We start from the raw sequence: 22,563 nt of genomic DNA on the forward strand, positions 1-22,563 counted from the left end.
AGATACAGGTTTCTTTTTTGTTTTAAGCCCATAATTTTATATGTCAAGCATTAACTGTTTGTTAATTCCTCTAAACTGTCCTATTTTTATTGTGATATATAACTTTTATTTGGCTTGGTTTTTTCTAGCTGTATAGGGTAAGTATCTGACTTGTCTCTGATTTTAAAAATTTGCATGTAATATATACTATGTTAAAGTAGTTTATAAGTGCTAGGGTAAATCACTTGTCTCTGAGCCTGCATATTTGCAAAAAGAATTCTACTTTTGTCTAGGTCACAGGTTTGTCATGAATGTTAGATGTGGTAATAGATTTGAATTCTTTGCAAATTGTAGTGTTACATAAATGTAATGTTATATAAATTTAAGCTCACTTATATATAGAGATTTTCATGGTTTATTTATCCTTTTTATAGTATATTGTAAGTAGAAGCAATATAAGATTATATTAATTATATTAACAATTACGTTGTTTCTATTTACAATATACTATGCATTATAATTATTAATTAGCATAATTAGTAGTTAATTATTAGTATAATTAACTGTAGGTTTACCATTGTGGTGAAAATTACTATCTATATTCTTTTATTAAGTGTTGTTTTAGACAAATTTAAATGCTTTTCTAGGTGTACGCACTAACAGTGTCATGATGTATAAAATGAAATGAACGCAACTCATAGTTTTTGGTTTTCATAAGTATTGTCACTGTCTGCTGGTATTATTGACTCTACTTTATGTTCCTTAGGTTACTGGAGTTGGCTACAATCCATTTGGGGAAGTGATTGTTGATGGTGATGTTGTTCATGGATTCTATAACCCATCTGTTAGCAGAATTGTCGAGGTAAATACTGCATTCTCTAAGAAAGTGGCTCTCTTCATAATGACTTAGGATGCAGTGATGGGTTCATAGTTTATGTGTATTTCTCTTAGGCGGGCTGTGTGTGCAATGATGCTGTAATTAGAAACAACACTCTAATGGGGAAACCAACAGAAGGAGCCTTAATTGCTCTTGCAATGAAGGTATGTGCCTGGTTTCTCTTCTTTGACATGTGAAAATATCACCCTCACAAGAGAATGTGAAGCCATAAATTTCAGTATTACTGGCTTTTAGGTGTAGAGTGAAGAAGATTCACATTAGAGTGAAGAAGAGTCACATTATTTCATAGTTCTTATTGCCTTTTGGGAACCAGTTTTATTCTTCCTGGAAATACAGAACATAGAGGTTTTTCACTATAACTTTATATCTCCTACATGCAGCATACAAACTAATGACCAGTGACGGATTTGTTCTTATGAAGTAATGTTCTTGTCTTCCATAATACTCAGAGTGTAGTGTGAAAAGCTGTATAAATGTGTGTAATTGCTGATAAATGCCAATTTTCAAATGCGTAAGAGGGAACATTCTTTAGTATTTCCACATGAAGGTATTAAGGCCAGCATGGGAAGTCAGCTTTTCTTTTTCCAGTCTTCCATTTCCTTTCCTTCCCCTTCCTCATTATCAATTTCTAACAATGAGTGTAGAGTTAGAGTTTGTGTTGGGGAGAAGGAGTGCTGCTCTCAGTGACCCTTTTATCTGTCCCAGTTGATCTCCTCTTCTAAGTCCTACAGTTGATTAAATGAGAAACCTAAAAGTCCAACCTGGCATTCCCATAACAAAAATAAAACTACTTTTAAGAGCAGTCTTAGGAAACTTTGAGACTTACATAAATAAAACAGGATGCCTCTAAATGAGGTTGCTTGAATTGAGATTCAGTATAGAAATGTAGGTTGTTGTAACATTTAATTTGATAAAGTAAAATTGGTATTTCTATAATATATACATTATTTCTGTTTCCTTAACAGAAAGTCACATTCCTTTATCATCTGTTCGCCTTGTAACTAAAACAGCATAGTATAGCTTTTTAAAAGGTATTCAAAAGTTAAATAACTTAACAAGTATTTATGTGTTATATTTAACTTTCTCTCTTTGAGAAATAAAGTGTTTGAAACCACCTCTTTATGGGTGGGGACCTCACAATTTAGGTAGGGAGTTAATAATGACGTGCTTGGAACAAATAAAAGGCAGACCAAGGTAGTAGACAGTCTTAACATCGAGCCGTATGTAAGAAGAGTGCACATTTGGACTTGGGACCTGGACTTTGAAGGGGAGGAAGGACTTAGATGGCGTTGGGGGGATAAGCTAGGGAAAGAGCAAGAATAAAAGCACAGAGAAATAAAAAAGCATGGACTGGATTGTGGCTTATGAGTTGGTTAACCTGGATGAAATGAACAGTTTGAGTGGCTCCGAGGGTGGTTAAGTAGGCTGTGTGGTGGCTTACTGGAGGATTTTTGAAAGCTAGGAAGGCGAGTCTGAACACGTTTCAGTAGACAGTAAAAAGCAATAAGCCAGGTTTTTGAATAGTTTAAAGAATATTTTTGAATATTTGGTGGGAAATGCAAAGGGTAAGGAAGGAGAAGAGCTACATGGCATTGGTAGTAGTCGGCATGTCAAGGGGTGGGGTGAAAGGGAGTAGCATGGCAGCAGCAGGCAGGGTAAATTCGAATCCCTGAGAAGCGAGGAGTTGAATCTGTAGCTTCTGTTGATTATAAAGTATGTATTGGCTGGGCACCTTTATTTGTTATCCTGCTTCGTTCCAGAGTTTGAGCCAGTTGAGATTTTAATATAGTCAGCGTTGAAGTTTTGCTCTGTATGTAGTTCAATAGCATGCCCTAGACTTTATCAAACACCTAGGCTTTCATGTTGAACATGTGTGCTGCTGTTCAGAGAAATACGGTAGGTATAGATGGAGCACAGCTGTTTGAAAAATAATCCGGGTATCTCTAGCCACCCTCCCTACAAGTTGTGACCCTTGTTTCTTTGTTAAAGGAAAAAGTAGTCACGTGTTGGTGAGAATTAACTTTCCTTTTGTGCCATATAGATGGGTCTTGATGGACTTCAACAGGATTATATCAGAAAAGCTGAATACCCTTTTAGCTCTGAGCAGAAGTGGATGGCTGTTAAGTGTGTGCACCGAACACAGCAGGTATCCTTCCATTTATAGAAAACTTACTCTGTATTGTTTAACTAGATTACTGTTTTTCATTTATTATCCACCTTTAGACTTAAGCAGTCAGTGAGCATAACACAGACCAGCTCTGAAGTGTGTGTGATTCATAGCACACTCATCCCTGGTTGTTTTCATGTTCTCTTTGAATTTATGCAGAGACATGTCCATTTCGCTGCGTGAGCAAACGACTCAAATGAGCTGGAGCCTGCTCTCGGTCTCCTGGAGCTTGTGACATCAGTCTTTCGACATCTTTTTTGTTCTTGATGACAGGTTTCTGCTGTCTGTTGTCTGTGTTTTTCCACTGAAGAACGTCTTGTCTTCAGACTGAACAAAAACTACATTATTTTGTGGAAACGTGGTTACCAAATGTGTATAATTCATGTTAGTTGATCCTGCTAACAAACTGGCAAACGAAATGCACTGATATTTCAAGCTACTACCTTATCTCTGGGTGCTTTAGAATTTTTACACAGTGCAGTAAGAGCTATGTACAATAGTTATCTACAGTATATAATCATATCACTCATAGTTGCTATTACCAGCTTGATGCTTACACTTACTTTGGCCTTAAAAATATATAGCTGTTTTTACATTTTCTTTATTAGGAATTAATAAACGGTTATGTGTTTTTACCTGTGAGCAAACATTAGAAACCAGTTACATCTCTGTAGATGGGAATTAGTGAGAGGATTCCCCCTTGCCCATAATAAGTAGGAAACATTGGTTTTAAATTGCTCTACATTGAACTTGTGCCAGGAACTCTGATGATGAGGGGAAAAAAGATTTCTGTTTAGTCTTTAAAGGAACTTTTATAAACTTCAGGGAAGGGAGACAGTTGGAAACAAAACTATAAAAATAAAATGCCTGTTACTTTAAACCTTGTAATGTAAAGCTTTCAAAAATTGCATCAGAGTTAGGTAATTTTTAGCTGATGTCCCTTGTCTATATCGTTACATAGCAAGAATATGTATATGAGTTTATTTGGAAGGTGTATTTCTTTACATTTTATATATGGTCACACACTACTTCAAGATAATGTGGCTCATGTAAGTTTGAAGATTTGACTTCAGCAGTTTTGAATCTAACCTCACCATAGTTGTACATTGACTCTTTTCAGTTGGGGGTAGGGGTAGGGAATGGCGGGATACAAGTATAGAAAGGGCGTGATTATTCTTTCCATTTGCTGACTTGAAGAGTTTCTCTTAGAAAACAAAATCAACCGATGTAACTAACAAAACCCAAACCCGCTGACCTGACTCAGGATTTAGAAGAGGTCAGCCTGGCACAGATATGAAAAATGTACCAATTTAAAAACAGCCCCACGGGACTTCCTTGGTGGCACAGTGGTTAAGAATCCACCTGCTAACGCAGGGGATAGGGGTTTGAGCCCTGGTCCAGGAAGATCCCACATGCCACGGAACAGCTAAGCCCGTGCGCCACAACTGCTGAGCCTGCGTGCTGCAACTGCTGAAGCCCGCGTGCCTAGAGCCCTGCTCTGCAATGAGAAGCCACTGCAATGAGAAGCCTGCACACTGCAAAGAAGAGTAGCCCTGCTCGCCGCAACTAGAGAAAGCCCGCGCGCAGCAACGAAGACCCAACGCAGCCATAAACAAACAAACAAACAAAAAACAGCCCCAGGCTCAAATAGTTTGTCTTTAGAGGACTTTCATTTGAACATGACAATCTGCATTCATCTCTGCTCTCTCCCTGGAACCTACCAAAATGACAACCAACGAATAAAAGATAAACTAAAAAAGAGAAAGTATGGGAAAGACTTAGGGGGGACAGGTATCTTTGAAGGTGGGGCCTAAGGCATGGGGCTAAAAAGAGGAGATCAGGTTAAAATTCTAATAAGGAACCAATAGAACTCCCCCACTTACTTTTCTGTTTCTTGAGGCCAGACCAGAAATGTCATCTTGGGGACAAGAGTGGAAGGCAGAATTAAGGTTTAAGACTAAACACAGGGTGATTAAGGGCAAGCCGTTGTCCTAGGTCCTAACTCCACTTTCTCAGAATGCTTGCAGGTAGGTATCCCCATATCCTCATTCTCCAAGTCAGAAGATCGAAGAGTTTTAGAGAAGCTGACTGGTCCCAGGGAGATCCCTACAGTATGGAGTAGTCCTAACTAAGCTAGCTCTTCGTTCATTGATAGAGTTTACCTGCTCCTGGCCTTTGTCTTGTCACTCTACTGTGAGGGCCACCAGTTGATAAACCCTGCAGTGCCCATGGAGTTTCTAGACATTTATTTGCTTTGGTCTTGAATGTAAGTGGACAGACAGGGATTGTGAGATACTTGGGGAAAGCCTTCAGTATGAAAGACACAGACCAAGCCAACAGAGAAAAGGGTCTCAGAGAAACAAAGATAGTGCTGGATGCTGAAGAAAATTTCCAAAGACTGTAAAAAATGACACCAGGATACTTTAAATAGAATGTTTTTCAAATAAAGTCAAAAGAATCTATCAGAAAGTAGAAAAGTCAAAGAGGTGGACAATATAAAAGGTAAGGTGTAAAAATCAGAAAATTGATGTAGGAGATCCAATATCCACCTAATAATGGTGACAGAAAATGGGAAGATTTTAGCAAATAACATCAGGAAATTTTCTAGAGGAAGAACTTCAGCTTCTAGGATAAAATTGCCCACCAGCTGCTCAGCACAATATGTATGTTAAAGAGGGGTGGGGGTGAGAGAATAAACACACCAAGGCCCACGATCAAGTAATTTGAGGGCACTTAGCACTCTAAAAGCTTCCAGAGATTGTGGGGTGGGAGGAAGGGCAAGGAGGGGGGAGGTCCTACACCAAAGTTTAGGACTTTCCAAATGCGGCACTGCACACTGGAGGCTGGAAGATGATAGAGGAAAGCCTTCAACTGAGAGGAGATCTCTTCCCAGCTGACCTTACATATGTGGGGGTAAAATAAAAATGTTTCCACACAAGCCTCAAAGTGTATAGCCCATACAGCTTTTCTTAGATACTGATGGATGTGTTATTCCAAGGTAAGAGTATAAATCAAGGAACAGGGAGACTTAGAACCTCGTGAGTTCTAACCAGCAGAGGGGTGAAGGGAAGCTCCTGGATGCCAGTCATGCAGCAAGCCTGGAGATGAGCCAGCTCACACTAGAAAAGGAAAGGAGAGCACAGCCCGAGGAGGGAGGTCTCAGTCATAATACGGGAGTAATGGCTTACCTGCTTATTGGATCATGTGAAAAATACATTGAGAAGGGCTTTATATGACATAGAGGAGCTTGGGAATAATGAGTAATAGGTGTAAAGAAAACTAAGCAAATAAAAAAAGACAGTTACTAACTTTATGAAAGATAAAACTTGAACAGGAAGAAATACATTGGGCTTCTGTAGGCCATGGAAACAACATCGTACCTTTCTGCTGCCTATTTCCCCGTAACATCTGGTTACTGCTCATCACTTGGGGACCACAGAGATGGACACTCCTCTCAATGTGAGCTCACACTGTCGTACCAAGGCAGAGGAGGACCACGTTACGCTCTGGTTCCTAAATTGCCATTTGGAAGTAACAAAGTACTGCTCATGTTTATTGGCCAAAGCAAATCACATCTGACTTCAAAGTGGTAAGAGGTGCAGGAAAATACATTTCTACCATGTGCCTCCAAGGAGAGCTGGGATGTTTGTGAACTGCTCTGGTGGCCACTTGGCTCAGCAGTGAGGAGTTAGAAAGTGAGCAGAATACCGGTGAGTTTTGCTCTGCATGTATTATAACAGTGAGGAGAAGGAATAGATAGTGGGGGTGGCCAGACGATCACCTGTCACAGTAGACAGAGTATAAAATTGATACATGAACAAGTAGCAATAAAAACATAATTAAGGGCTTTCCTGGTGATGCAGTGGTTAAGAATCTGCCTGCCAGTGCAGGCGACACGGGTTCAAGCCCTGGTCCGGGAAGATCCCACATGCCGTGGAGCAACTAAGCCTGTGCACCACAACTACTGAGCCTGCGTGCAGCAACGAAGACCCAATGCAGCCAGAAATAAATAAATTATATATATAAAAAAATTAAAAACATGAAGATAAATACCAAAGAAAACAACCAAGAGAGTTAAAATTGGTTTGCCTCGGACTTCTGTGGTGGCACAGTGGTTAAGAATCCGCCTGCCAATGCAAGGGACATGGGTTCAAGACCCCTGGTCCAGGAAGATCCCACATGCCGCGGAGCAGCTAAGCCCATGTGCCACAACTACTGAGCCCGTGTGCCACAACTACTGAAGCCCATGCGCCTAGAGCCTGTGCTCCGCAACAAGAGAAGCCACCACAGTGAGAAGCCCGTGCACCGCAACGAAGAGTAGCCCCTGCTTGCTGCAACTAGAGAAAGCCCATGCGCAGCAACGAAGACCCAACCCAGCCAAAAAATAAATAAAATAAATAAATAAATTTATAAAAAAATAAAATTGGTTTGCCTCTGTGGAGTAGGACTGGAGGTGAGGAGGTTTGGGCAGGGGACTGTGGGTTTTCATTGTAAGTTTTTGTTTATTACTTTATTAGGGTAAAAAATAAAAAATAAAAAGTCTGATAATACCCATAATTGCAAGGTGGTTGTGAGAATTAAATGGGGTCACATGTATACATATAATAGCAGTAGTAGAAAGCCTGAACCATTGCTTGTGGGCTGACGTTAGATCTTTTTCCCTTTCCTGTTACATCGTGAGCTCAGAGTGCCTAGTGCGGAGCTGAGTGTAGCCTTGCCTTCAGTGTGGGGCTGAGGGTGTGGAGTAGATGCTGTGTTCTAAAGAGGATGCAGAAAACTCCCATGTGAGCTTTTAATCTTCAGAGTTCAAGTGCTGTTCAAAGCCTTAGGCTTGAGTAACTTCCCTGGGGATTATGGGAATGCATGCCACTTGTTTTTGATTCCAATGGCAGATATATACAAATTGAAATTAACTTGAATTTATTTGCTGTGTTCTTTCTTCTTAGGACAGACCAGAGATTTGTTTTATGAAGGGTGCTTATGAACAGGTGATTAAGTATTGTACTACATATCACAGCAAAGGGCAGACCTTGACACTCACCCAGCAGCAGAAAGATCTGTACCAACAAGAGAAGGCCCAGATGGGCTCTGCAGGGCTCAGAGGTAAGGCCATTTCAGCACAGTCCCCTAGGTGGAGAGGTAATGCCTTCTTTTAATTGCAGATGAATTCATGCTTCACATCTGAGCTGCACAGCTCTATTCCAGGGTTCGTAGAAGCCTGCCATTTCTGAAGTGTTAGGTTTTAGTTGGCTAATTGTTTCTATGTTCCCAAAACATAAAAAGTTGGGAATGTAGCAAAATATGAAATCTCTAGTTCTTACAGACCTGCAGTGGTCTCTGAGCAGGTGATAGAAATTGTATTTTAGATACGTTTATCTTGTGGGAAGGGTGATAGATAGAAGTAAGGTGATATTACTCCTTCCTTATGTTATCACTGGGTCTTGTTTGTTAATCTAAAATACTTTCCTAAATATTAAAAGACTTAGGCCTCTAACTCTTTAAATCAAGGTGGTTACTTACTTGTTCCTCATCTGCTGACTCCTTCCCTTGCCGATCACCAGCAAGGAAAGAGGTGCCCAGACTCTGCCTTGTGAAATGCTGCTGACTGGACGGTGACAGGGAAAGGGGGTCTGCTGTGCACACACACATCGGCCGCTTCTTCTAGGGACATCGTGTGTATGTAGGGTTGAAGAGCAGGGCTTGGGGCCGTACCTGGTTTTTACCTTCTGGCTTGTGGGGAATACACACACACACACCCACCCGTGCACTTATGTAGTCTTTCTCAAGGAAATTGGAAGAGTTGGCTTCCTTAATTTTATTGTTATTTACAAAATGGAAGTCAAGCACCACAGTTCCTGGGAGCAGGAAACAACTATATAAAAAGTATTCTTCTTATTCATGGTTCACTTAAGCAAGGGCTTTCTGTGGGATAGAACTTTTGGATAGATTTACAGGACTTCTGCTCTTATAATAAGATAGGTTTAGAAAGGTATTCTTGTGGCTTCATTTGAGGGCAGTGTTTTGTTATTCTTAGCAGCTCACAGCAAAAGGGTTTCAAAGTTGGCTTGCATTTAGAGAGTCTTAAAGGTCTGGTATGTGCTCCCTGTTTTCCTTAATTTTTGTAACAGAGGTTTCACACTTTTGTGGTTTTTTTTTTGACTAATTCTCTTCATCTGAAAGATTGTGGAGCTTGTGTATGTGTGGTTTGGTGTGGTAACATTGTGAAATAGACAAGACTTGGTGGAGGAGAACATCTTTGTTTCACAAGGCTTTGGGAAACGTTCTGGGCATTTGTCCCTTGCTTCACATCTTTTCCTCTTCTCTGCTTATGCTCCATTTTCCTTCTCCCGCTCAAGTTACCATAATGAAGAGTAAAGAATAAATGAATAAAGATTTTAAGTTTAACTTGATATGAACTTATTTTATACTTTATAAAACTCAAGTTTCTTAAAATACATGTTAATTTTAAAATTGGAGTACGTTTCGTTTTTATGTTTTAAATATAAAGGAAGAAGTTGGGGACCCTCCACACAGAAAAGGTCTACATACCTTTGTCCCAAACAGTAACAATAGATCTTCATTTGTGCTAAAGAAGCAAACAAATAAATACAGGATACTGCCGTCTGGGCTAATACCACCCCTTCACTGAGAGTGCCAGGAGCTGGTGTCCCTTTCTTAGGATTTGCTGACACACAGATTGATACTCAGTGCCCCCCTTCTGTTGCCATCTGTTCCAACACCAGGGACTGTCAAGTGGCTCATTCTCTCCAGAGTGAAAGCGTTTGGGGCTCACATCTACGTAAATAGTTAGGTATGACTCATACATTGGCAAATAGAAGTCATTTGCCTCTAACCATGGTTTTCCAAATGTATCTCATCCTTCATACCTTCTGTTTGAGTAAGAATGGATACTTCCTGTGATCTCTCTGGGACGTTTCAGTTTCCCTGTGAGATACACATGTTTAGTTGGTGTGTTTTCTTTGGTAACTTGTTCAGTCTTATAATTTCCCGGGTGGAGACACATCCCTCTGGCTCATAAGGTAGCTACCAGAGGTTCCAGAATTCTGAGAAAAAGCTAAATGGTGTTTGGAAATGAATGGTGCTTTGTGCTATATCTTAAGTTCCCAAGGATGACAGGAAACTAACTATAAATGATGGTATGGTGGTATTATTTATATAGTTTTAAGAGAATCAAAGTAACAAATAAGAAAATCCTATTAATGTTACAGAAAGAGTGAAAGAATATAAACTATTGTTGGTATTAGTGGTTTTACAATCACTTTACAAATTAACTTTACCTCCCAGGGTTTCTTGGGTACAAAATTATTACATGTTGTATATAATTAACATAGCCTTCTCTTCAAGCTATTGAATTGTTCTGGAGGCCTATAAGATGGAAAGATGAAAATACATTAGGAGAAGCCACCTTCAAAGGTGTCTGTTTAAAATTGACTTTAAAGCTCAACAAACTGGGGCTTCCCTGGTGGCGCAGTGGTTAAGAATCTGCCTGCCAATGCAGGGGACACAGGTTCGAGCCCTGGTCCGGGAAGATCCCACATGCCGCGGAGCACCTAAGCCCGTGCGCCACAACTACTGAAGCCCGTGCGCCTGGAGCCTGTGCTCCGCAACAAGAGAAGCCACCGCAGTGAGAAGCCCTCGGCAACTAGAGAAAGCCCGTGCACAGCCACGGAAGACCCAACGCAGCCAAAAAATAAATAAATAAATAAAACAAATCTATTTTTAAAAAAATTTTAAAAAAGCTCAACAAACCTATAGTTTTCCAAATAATTAATTGTATTTTTCTTAAGAGTCAGTAGTTTCTGCTGAAAGGAGCTGCATGTGTTTGCTATGCGAAAACATTTCTTATTTGCTCCTCGCTTGCCTTCTCTGCTTAACAGTTCTTTAGTCGTATCCTTTTTAATTTTTAATAAGTTAAAGCAACCCCATATTGAGAACCATTAAACTAGAATATCTTTGCATGTAGTAATTTTGATTTTTAGAGTTTCTGTAATTACCACAATGACATTGTAGTCTTAAGTCATTTACCTGAGAAGTGTTATGGTCTCCAGCTTTCGTAAAGTAAATTCTAATGGTTTTGTGATTCACATTTTCTTTTTCGGATTTTATTATTATTTCCCAAGTTCTTGCTTTGGCTTCTGGTCCTGAATTGGGACAACTGACGTTCCTTGGCCTGGTGGGAATCATTGATCCTCCTAGAACTGGTGTGAAAGAAGCAGTTACAACACTCATTGCCTCGGGAGTGTCAATAAAAATGATTACTGGAGACTCACAGGAGACTGCAATTGCAATCGGTATAACTAGGCTGCTTCCTTTGTTTTCCATAGTTTTTCTTAAATTACTGCAGTGCATAGTTCTGTGAATCATTTGACATGAAGTGTGTTTACATAATACTGAGTTATACGGTTAAAATTGATGCTTTTGTTTGCTCATACTCTATAAAATTGTGGGCAAAATTTTATTTTAGTTAAAAAAAATAATACTATTAGTTGAAAATAACTAAAGCTTGTGAAATCACATTTTATTTACAAAAGAATAGTTGATTATTTTTAACCTCATAGTCCACTATGCTGACGGATAAAAGCACTAGATCATGAATGTGAAAGAAAATATGAAATTTAGTTTTTTCTTTCAACTTGAGTATAATTTTTTAAAAGCAGACTTTGTACCTAATTTGAAAGAAAATAACTTGTGTCTGTATTTCTGTTGTCTAATACATATATGCCTATGTTGTTTGAATGCTGTTTAAGATTACTTAACAAGTATAAGGAAATAAAATGGACATGGAAGTTAATCTCCCAGAACCTGTAAACTATAATTCATACTTATAAATTTAAAATTTGCTAAAGTTCATTAATTCTTATCTTATTAATATGGAAAGAGACTAAGACAGGAATTTCACACTTTATGTGATCTAAGAAAAATATGTCACTGGAAACATATTGTTGGGAAGATTGTTTCTAGAGAAACTTCTCAACATTTATTTTCATTTGCATACAACTACAGGATACCACAGATGAGCCACCATTTTGCCTGGCTTTGTTTACTTTATTTAAAATGCACTCTGATCTTCATTAAAATTGAGCTCCCAAGCAGAACCTGCTTGGCCTTGTTTCAGTTCTTAGGTGTGGTGGGTTAAATTGTGAAAACTCTTTATTCTTAAATTTAAACAAAAATCAAGAAGTCAAACAGAAAACCCCACACTTTTTACTAATTCAGTTCTGTTTGTCTTATCGTAGTCTGTCTTGTGATCCCTTGATACAAAGACATTTTATACTTAGAGAGAAAGTGAGTTGATAACAAATCATATTAAGTGAGCATTATGTTGACTAGCCTATCAAGCAAAACCAATTTGGTTAATTACGTTTTCTTTCCCATTTCACTTCAGCTAGTCGTCTGGGATTATATTCCAAAACCTCCCAGTCAGTCTCAGGAGAAGAAATAGACGCGATGGATGTCCAGCAGCTTTCACAGATGGTGCCAAAGGTAGGCCTAAACCAGAGCCTTTCAGACTGAAAGGCCTTATTCTCCGTGTTAGACCACTTCTGCTGCTGTGTTAATGAAGCTGTTTGAAACATTTGAACGCAGTTGGGACATGACCCCCAGATTCGTTGGTCCAAATCATGAGATGAAATCTTATCATTGAAATCGGTCTTATCATTGAGAGTATTTATGATGTGATTGTTAGGAATATCAGTACTTTAGCAAGAGCCAAGTTTCCTCTGAGGAAGGTACTGTGGAAATTAACAGTGGTGTTTTGTATTTATAAGGTACAGAGTGGAGAGAGACCATCACTTCATACCTCTTACCCTTGTGTTCTATTTTAATTGAATGCATATATAATGCTTTTAAAAAAATTGAGGTATCATTTGCAAACAGTAAACGTCTTCCTTTTTAATGTACAGCCCTAAGTTTTGACAAATGTGTGTGGTCCTCGTAACCACCACACAGTCGGGTACAGGTTCCTCCCACCCCACATCCTCTTGTTGTGGTCCGCTCCTCCCTCTGCTTCCACTGCTTGGCAACCGTCGATTTGTTTTCTGTCCCTATAGTTTTGCCTTTTCCAGAATGCTCTAAAAATGGAGGCATATAGTATGAGGGCTTTGAATCTGCTTTTTTGACTTAGCATAATGCATTTTTAATTGCTGAGTAGTATTCCACTGTATTGGGTGTGTGTTACCTATGCACCAGTTTAAAGGCATTTGGATTATTTTCAGTTATTGCTGATTATGATTACAACTACTCTAAACATTTGTATATAGGTTTTGTATGAAAATAAATATTCATTTCTCTTAGATAAATACCTAAGATTAATTGCTGAGTCATATGGTTATGTATGTTTAACTTTGTAAGAAAGTGCCAAATTGTTTTACAAGGTGCTTTTATTGTTTTGCATTCCCACCAGCAATGTTTGAAAGGTCTAATTGCTCATACCTTCACCAGCACATGGCATTGTCAGTTTCCCCATGCCCATTCTAATAGGTGTATCATGGTATCTTATTGTGGTTTTAATTTGCACTTCCCTCACAACTAATGATTTTGTGTATCCTTTTCATGTGCTTATTTGCCATTCATATGTTTTCTTTAGTGAACAGTCTGCCCTGCCTAATTTTAAAAAATGTTTTATTTTTGAATTTTGAAAGTTACTTATATATTATGGATAAAAGTCCTTTATCAGATATTTGATTGGAAAATATTTTTTCCCAGTCTGTGGTTTTATTTTTTTATTCTATTAACATTGTCTTTTAAAGAACAGAAGTTTTAAATTTTGGTGAAGTCCAGTTTATCATTTTTTTCTTTTATGGATCATGCTTTTGATATGTTATCTAAGGACTCTTTGCCTAACCCAAGGTCACAAAGATTTTTTCCTGGTTTTTTTTTTTTTTTTTTTAATAGAAGTCTCATACTTTTTCCGTTTTACCTAACATCTGTGATCCATTTTGAATTATTTTTGTCTATGTGTGAGAAGTGGGTTAAGGTTCATTTGTTTTATGTATGGGTGTTCAGTTGTTCCAGTACTGGTTGTTGAAAAGACTGTCCTTTTTTTTCATTGAAATGCCCTTTCAGAGCATCTGAGAGCAGTGTGGGCGTCTGATTTGTTTTAGATTTAGTGGGGTAGGTGTTTCCATATTTGAACAGGACTGTGTGTGTGTGTGTGTGTGTGTGTGTGTGTGTGTGTGTGTGTCCTATCCTGATAGTTTCTTCCTGACATTTATTTCTGAAAGAATAATTCCTGTATTAAGTTCCCTGGGGGTATTGAGACAGAATGTACATTTAGTAAACATTTTCCCATTAACCTTTGTTCAACCTTTTCTTCCAAACCTTTTCCCAGAGATGCTAACAAGTAGTGACATTGGACAGATTTGAAATTTCATTTTATTTGCTTTCTTCAGTTCACTCTCCGGCTCTCTGATAAAAATGCTAATGAACTCTGAAAACCAATGTAAAGGCAGTTAGGGAAGGAAGAAGTAAGTTACAAATTGCATCATCAGCCCGGACAAATTACATCATTGGTCATTTTCAAATAAGAGTTTTTGTGCATCAATTATGGCAGATGCTCTGATGCTGTTCAAAGAGAAAAGCTCATTGAATTGCTTAGAGTCATCCTGCTCTGAGGAGGAATTCCATAAATACCAGCACTTTTTTCAGGTTTATCATGTCTTTTGAAAACCCAAGTCTTTTCTTTCCTTTAGGTCCTTTAGTGCCCCCAACCCCTACTTTGTCTTTTTTCCTATTTTTATCTTGTGTTCATGTAACTCTTAAATCTTGGTCTTATTGCTTTTACTTCAGATCATTTTGAAAAGTTTTTCTTTTATTAGTGTTTGAACAAAACAAAACTTTTCTTCTAAATTGCCAGCTGAGGTTTTCCCACATGTATTAAAAATCATATTAATGAATTCTGTTCCTCATTAAAACGTTTTTTGGCTTTCCTGTTTCCATAATTCTGTCACACATTCCAAATCCCTCAACATTTCTCTGTCCTTTTGACCTAGAGCCAGTTAGAAAGTAGTATGGAAACTGAATTTTGCTTAATTATTTATAAAGTCCATCTGGGAATTCTCAGTGTTTTTTATTTATGATTTCTTGAGTGTGTTCTACATTTCCTGTTGATAAAAATGGACATTCTCTTTTCTTGTTTGCTTTTTATAGCACTGCCTCCATTTTTGTTTTTACCAAACCTATTAACCAAGTCCCTATAATAAAATCCCAGTTCGTGTGCTGTTTAATTTTTGGTATGTTGTCAATACTTATTTCAATGCATCAGATATCTTTTAATCTGTTCTGGAAGATTTGGAGAACTTTGGGAGGTTATTTTAATGCCAGGAATAATTTTTTTCCATTAGCCTCTCCTTTTCATATTTACCTACTTTCTTCTCTTCATAACTTACTTTCTGTTAATGTTGATCAAAAGAACCGTGAGTGCTGACCACAAATATGACACTGAAAAGATGGACCCATGAGAAGAGAAAATTCCTCTTTCAGGTTCCTTCTGAAAATACACAGCCTTTCTCCCTTTCCCTCCATAATATTCCCTGAACTCTCTCTTTGCTGACAGAGTTCTACTTCTTTCCCATTGTCCTTTTACCATCCTGTTGTCCTCATTCAGTCTTCTCCCCTCCTGCTCCCATACTACAGTGATTATATTGTGTGCTTATCTTAAATCAGTATATTCCCCCACCTTTTAGGTAGAGAAACAGACGTAAAGGTGAGAAGATAATTAATAGAGGAATTTCAGTTACCCCCAAGTTTAATCCTAGCTCTGTGATAAAATGATATAGTTCAGTTTTTAGTCACTTCTCTCTGTGTTTTTTTTTTTTTAATACCTTATTTCTTCAGGCCATAATTTTGTGTCACTAAATTTCAATATTTTTTCTCAACCAAAAAGATTGACCTGCTAGTCCTGATGCTTTAAGGAGAATTTTTACTCCGTGCAATATTATATTCTACATGATTCTTCAGCTTTGCATTGAGATCTGCTTAGTCTCAAAGAAACTGCTTTTATTTTTGAGTTGCCATCAAAGCTTTGAAATGCTGAAATCTATATCAAGTAATAGGTATACTGGATGCATGCCAAAGTAATTTGTTACTATACAAAAGAGGTATGTTTTCAGCCCAACAGTTGGTTTGTTATCCTTACTGCCATTGTCAGTGATAAGCTGCATTGGCTGTAAAGGAGTGATTTGCAGTGGTTTGAATGATTTGTAGTGGAACAAAGGCAAAATTTTACTCTGTACAACCTGAGTATTTGTAATTAGTAATTAGCCATTTATTTAAAAATTCTGTAAAATCCACACTCTTTGCTAGATGCTCTTGTAAAAAATTCTGTAAAATCCACAGTCTTTGCTAGATGCTCAGTGCTGTGTGCTACATGATTAATTTCTGCAGTAATGTAGAATTTTCACTTAGAAGGTAACCAGTACATTTTAAATATGTATGCAGCTTAGTCCTTTTTATTTTATTTAAAAAAATTTTTTTAATTCAAGTGTAGTTGATTTACAATGTTGTTTGTTTCAGGTGTATAGCAAAGTGATTCATTTATACATACATGTATATCTTTTTTAAGTGAACACTTTTTAATTTATTTATTTATTTTTGGCTGTGTCAGGTCTTAGTTGCAGCCCATGGGATCTTTCGTTGCGGCGCATGAGCTCTTTGTTGCAGTGTGCGGGCTTCTCTCTAGTTGCAGCGCATGGGCTCCAGAGCGTGTGGGCTCTGTAGTTGCAGCATGTGGGCTTAGTTGCCCTGCGGCATGTGGGATCTTAGTTCCCTGACCAGGGATCAAACCTGCGTGCCCTGCATTGGAAGGTGGATTCTTAACCACTGGACCACCAGGGAAGTCCCTATATATATCTTTTTTTTCAGATTATTTTCCTTTATAGATTACAAAATATTGAGTATAGTTACCTGTGTTATCAATATATAGTAGGTCCTTGTTGCTTATCTATTTTATATATAGTAGTGTGTATTTGTTAATCCCAAACTCCTAATTTACCCTCCCCCTCTTTCCCCTTTGGTAACCATAAGTTTGGTTTTTATGTCAGTGGGTCTATTTCTGTTTTGCATATAAGTTTTTTTGTATATAAGTTCATTTGTATCACTTTGATGGTTTTTTTTGTTTGTTTTTTAGATTCCACATATAAGCAATATCATGTGATATTTGTCTTCCTCTGCCTGATTTCACTTAGTATGATAATCTCTAGGTCCATCCATGTGGCTGCAAATGGCATGATTTCATTCTTTCTTATGGTTGATAATGTTCCATTATATATATATACCACATCTTCTTTATCCATTCATTTGTCGCTGGACATTTAGGTTGTTTCCATGCCTTGGCTATTATGAATAGTGCTGCAGTGAACATTAGGGTACATGTATCTTTCCAAATTACAGTTTTCTCTGGATACGTGCCCAGGAGTGGGATTACAGGATCATATGGTAGCTCTGTTTTTAGTTTTTTAAGGAATCTTCATACTGTTCTCCATAGTGGCTGCACCGATTTACATTCCCCCCAACAGTGTAGGAGGGTTCCTTTCTCTCCACACCCTCTCTGGCATTTATTATTTGTAGACTTCCTAATGATGGCCATCCTGACTGGTGTGAGATGATACCTCGTTGTAGTTTTGATTTGCATTTCTCTAATAATTAGCAATGTTGAGCATCTTTTCATGTGCCTTTTGACCATCTGTATGTTTAGTACTTTTTAAAGACACGCTAAAGAGTTTCCAAATGGAGTTTGAACCTTTTTAAAGGAAGAATGCTTTCCATATATGAGTTATGTGATTCATGGTACCTAGAGGAACTAAGGGTAATCAGTAATGCGATAGTACAGTTAAACTGAATTTTTTTACCTAAGAAAATAATCCTCTTTTGTTTTAGACCTCTATTAAAATTGGGAGAGAACCTGGGAATAGTCTTTACGATGGTCCTAAGATTCAGTCATTTATTCATTCATTTTACATGTGTTTATAGAGCACTGGAGGTACAGGGCCAAAATCTCTGCCTCATGGAGCTTATAGTCTAAGATAAGACTCATGTGGAGTATGACATTGCACAGAGTAAAAATTCTACTTAAAGCACCAGGATTAGCAGGTCATTCTTTTTGGTTGAGTAAAAATATTGAAATTTAGTGACACAAAATTATGGCCTGAAGAAATTAGGTATTAGAAAAAAACACAGAAGTGTCTAAAAGTTGAACTATATCATTTTATCACAGAGCTGGGACTAAACTTGGGGGTAACTGAAAACTCCTCTGTTAATAATCTTTTCATCTTTATGTCTTTCTCCACCTAAAAAGGGGGGAATATACTGGTTTTAGATAAGCACACAGTACAATCACTGTAGTATGGGAGCAGGAGGGGAGAGCACTGACAAAAGCAGGGAAGAGAGAGGATGAGATCTTTAGACAGCATGCCTAGGAAAGGCATCACTGAGAAGGTCCTGTGCGATGAAAGGGGCAGGCTGTGTAATATCCGAGGGAACACAAGGGCAGAGGCCTCAAGGGAAGTGTGCTTGGCATGTTTCAGGAACTGTGAGGCGGCCAGTGTAGTGCAGGGGGGAGAGAAGACTAACCGGGGAGCACGCACTTCATGCGGGGCTTGGTGGACAGTAAAAGACTTGGGCACCATTCAGTTGTCCTGAGAGGGACAGGAGGTTTTTGGAGGGCTTTCAGCAGAGGACAGTGTGGTTTGACTTATGTTTTTAAGCCAGCGTGTTGGCAGCGGGTTTCGATGTTTGAGGAAGGAGGTTGAAGTGTGGATATATTTGAGGATGGGGCCAAACTGCGTGTGGCATGTGGGAGAAGAGGAGGAATCAGGGTGGCTCCCCAGATTTAGAGCCTGAGCCATTGCAAGAGTGCACTTGCCATTGGCAGAGGATGTGAGAGAGCATGTGTTTGGGGAAGTAACAGGGGTTCTGTTTGGGATGTTTAAGTCTGAGATGGGATGTCCAAGAGCAAATGTGGAGTAGGTAGGTGGATTAGTTTTATCAATCTGGATTTCAGAAGAGACAAAAAGGCATATAAATAAAAGCCAGATTTCTAAGGTGGGATGAGATCCCCTAGGGAGAGACCTCTTATATTATAAAGAGCCCAAGAACTGAGTTCTAGAACACTCCAACGTGTAGACTTCAGGGAGGCCTGGGGGAACCTGCACAAGAGGAGCCGCTGGAGAGGTAGGAGGAGGAGCAGGAGAGTGTAGGGTGGTCCTGAAGCCAGGAGAAGAGGGCGCCTCAGGAGGAGGGAGTAATCGGCTGCGTGCGGGATTAAGTCACGTGAGAGGTGGCACTGGTGTCAGCAATGCGGGGAGTCTTTGGTGCTCTTGATTAGAGCTTTCAGTGCAGGGGTGGGGGTAGCAGCCTAATTAGGAGGGATTCAGGAGAGAGTGGAAGAGAGAGATGGGAGACAGCAGTACAGGCAGCTCCCTAGAGGAGTTTCGCTTATAAAGAGAAGGGGAAAGGAGGGTAGCAGCTGAGATAGGAAGGGAAGTTTTTGGTTTTGTTTTTCTTTAAATGGAAGGAGTAAAGACATGTTTGTATAATGATGGTAAAGGTGCAGCAGCAAGGGAAAAATTTTGATACAAGGGGGGGAGAATTTCTGATTGGTAAGAAGGTGGGATATTTGACCTGCACTAGAAACATATTCACCTTGTTCATTTGTAGTAAAAGGAGAGAAGGAGGGATACTGTCTGGATACAGCTATTGGATGGTGGGAGTTGTGGAAGTTTTCTCCTGACTCTGTTTTCTTTGAAGCAGAAAACAAGGTTGTCAGCTGAGAGTGAGGCTGGGGAAGGGGATAAATTGGAAGCATGAGGAGAGAAAACTAGTGTGGACCCGTCCTCTAGGAGAGTAGGAAAGAGAACGGTGGGTTACGTGGGTATTAAGGTCACCTGGCTCGGGGGTGTTGGAAAGACTGATGGGAGGCAGTGGTTACAGATTCCTGTGAAACATGGAGGGTGGCCTCGGGAGCAGTGACTGACCACAGGGAGTGAAGTACAGTCTTCTGTGACGTTCAGAACCGAGGATGTGTGACTGAAGAAGGGAATGGAGGGCACCTGCCCCCTCTGTGCTCTGCTGGTGGTGCTATTGGAGAGGACTGTGGGAACAGTCCCTGTCTTGTGGATAAATTAGGTTAGAGCAGTGTGGGTAAGAGTGGAGGGCCAGGGGATTTGTCGATGACTGGGGCACAGTGGGAGGGTTTCAGGAGACCAGGAGATGGGATCAGGAAAAGGGATTAAATATATTCTTTGGAGAGAGAAGATGGTATAAGCAGGTGGAGACGCAGTGGAGGAGAGAGAGCCTGATGGATTAACCTGAGTAGAAGAGCATGCGCAGACACTTCATAGTGCTTTAACAAAAAAAGGCTCGAGGGACGTTGAGAAGCAGCTGTTCTTTAAATCTGAAGACAGGACAAAGGGAAGAGGCCATTTTAGTTGTGTCAGTGTCGAGGAAGCCGATGCAGGAGAGTTTTTCCTTTGTCTGTCTCTGAACGTTTCAAGAATAAGGCTTTTTTCTCTTCAGAGCTTAAACATAATGGGATAAACTGGGTAAATTGTTTAGATTGTGTATTTCTTATAGTACCTAAAAATTTGAAATGACCCTGTCAAATGAGTGTCCTGACAAATGTATGGCATATTCTTAAGTTTGATCTCTGTGGCAAAATACAGACAGTTTAAATTGATAAGTTAAAAAATATTCTTAGTTATAAGTGCATAGGTTATTCTGATATTTCTTAATGTTGAAGATTTTTAGTGTGTCCCGTGTTTTAACAGGTTGCGGTATTTTACAGAGCCAGTCCAAGGCACAAGATGAAAATTATTAAGGTGGGTGTCTAAGAATCACACTGTTTTATCTCTGTATCCAAAATGCTACTGCTTGTCTTTCATTATGTTTGCATTACTACTGCGAATATTGATAGAGCATTAAAGTCAGAAGTATTGTGAAGCAAAATGGGTGTTTTTTTAAAGCCTGAGATGGAAACATTAATAGAGAATTTAGTTTGCAGAGGAAGATGTAGAAGAAAACTTTAAGGAAATATCTGCAAATACAACCTTCTTAAAACATTTGAATAATGTAGAAATATGTTCTGACAGGAGGCTATAGCCAAATCATCCCGGTGTGAATAGGAATAATTACTTAGAAACTGAATAAACACAGCAAGAAAAAAATGTTTTGAGAGTGTGAACAGTGTTTAAAGGGCTGTGATTATTTATATTAGTCAAATACATACAAAGCAGCTGACATGGTACCATCAGTTCATGGACTTACTAATCACAGTAGTGCTCCATGGTACTGAGGTCACGGTTTCTCGGCCTTGGCACTGTGACACTGTGGGCTGGATAATTCTTCATTGTGAGGGGCTGTCCTGTGTGTTGTAAGTTTAGCAGCATCCCCGGCTCCTGTCCTTTAGATGCCAGTAGCGTCCCTGAAGTCATTACAATCAGAAATGTCTCCAGACATTGCCAGATGTCCCCTGGGAGACAAAATTTCCCTGAGAACAACTGTGTAATTGACTCTTCATCAGGCTTTACACACAGAATTTTCACACATGGAAACATTAATGGCAGCTTTTTCTAAGCTTTATCTTAAGACCTCCATATATTTATTGAAGTTTATTGAAACAGTGATTGTTTTATTTCCAGTCTTTAATTATGTGAGAAAGAAAAAGAGAGAGGATTTGTTTATCCCCTTATCTGTGTGGAAGCAACATTTTAATCAGAACTCCTCCCTCCCGCTTCTCCCCTCCCGCCCCCAGTCTCTGCAGAAGAACGGGTCGGTTGTGGCCATGACAGGAGACGGAGTAAATGATGCAGTCGCTCTGAAGGCTGCAGACATTGGAGTTGCAATGGGTCAGACTGGCACAGATGTTTGCAAAGAGGCAGCAGACATGATCCTGGTGGATGATGATTTCCAAACCATCATGTAAGTTTTCCTTCAATGAATGCACATCACAGAGTCTCCTCCCATCCTTTCTTGCACCCCATTCATAGAAAAGAGTTTAGCAGTTTTAGACATTGGATAAACTAAACTTTTTTACTAGATTATCTTATTTTGTGTACTAGTGTGTAGTTTGGGGGAAAATTATTTGTATGGAATGGACATAATAAATGGCAGGGCTATTCATTTAAGAAATATTACTGAGTACCAGCCAAGTGTCTCATTTCCTGGCCACTAGTGTTGTGATACAGCAGTGAACCTTCATGTGGCCTTTATTCTAGTTAAATTCAGGCTCACAGGAATAAGCATGTGCCTGGCCTTACAGTAAGTATTATAAATAAAGATCCCATCCATATCTGTTTCCTTATGTCAGGAATTGTTCATGTTACTAATGATGCAATTTATCATTTGAATAGATTTGTTTCATCCACAGTTTCTAATTGCTTTAAGATTCTTCTGCAGTACCTGCTGGTTGTTTCACGGTGTTCAGGTGGAGGTGATCACCTCTTGAATGATCTAAGCCTTAGTTCAGTGATGCCCTGTGTGCCTCATTAACCCATTGTGGCCTCAA

General features: G+C 39.1%; 1 protein-coding gene across 7 annotated transcripts in view; it reads left to right on the forward strand.

Moving 5' to 3' along the window:
- Nucleotides 1–22,563, forward strand: part of ATP2C1 (ATPase secretory pathway Ca2+ transporting 1) — a 116,737-nt gene that overhangs the window by 86,658 nt on the left and 7,516 nt on the right. For all 7 annotated transcript variants that reach the window (XM_007166978.3, XM_057544870.1, XM_057544873.1 and 4 more), the window contains 8 exons: nt 746–841; nt 931–1,020; nt 2,919–3,023; nt 7,991–8,147; nt 11,186–11,356; nt 12,451–12,548; nt 20,828–20,878; nt 21,811–21,977. In XM_007166978.3, the coding sequence (XP_007167040.2) occupies nt 746–841; nt 931–1,020; nt 2,919–3,023; nt 7,991–8,147; nt 11,186–11,356; nt 12,451–12,548; nt 20,828–20,878; nt 21,811–21,977 (935 nt within the window). The remainder of the gene's footprint in view (nt 1–745; nt 842–930; nt 1,021–2,918; nt 3,024–7,990; nt 8,148–11,185; nt 11,357–12,450; nt 12,549–20,827; nt 20,879–21,810; nt 21,978–22,563) is intronic.

Source organism: Balaenoptera acutorostrata, chromosome 4 (genome assembly GCF_949987535.1).
Source record: "Balaenoptera acutorostrata chromosome 4, mBalAcu1.1, whole genome shotgun sequence".
Taxonomy (NCBI): domain Eukaryota; kingdom Metazoa; phylum Chordata; class Mammalia; order Artiodactyla; family Balaenopteridae; genus Balaenoptera; species Balaenoptera acutorostrata.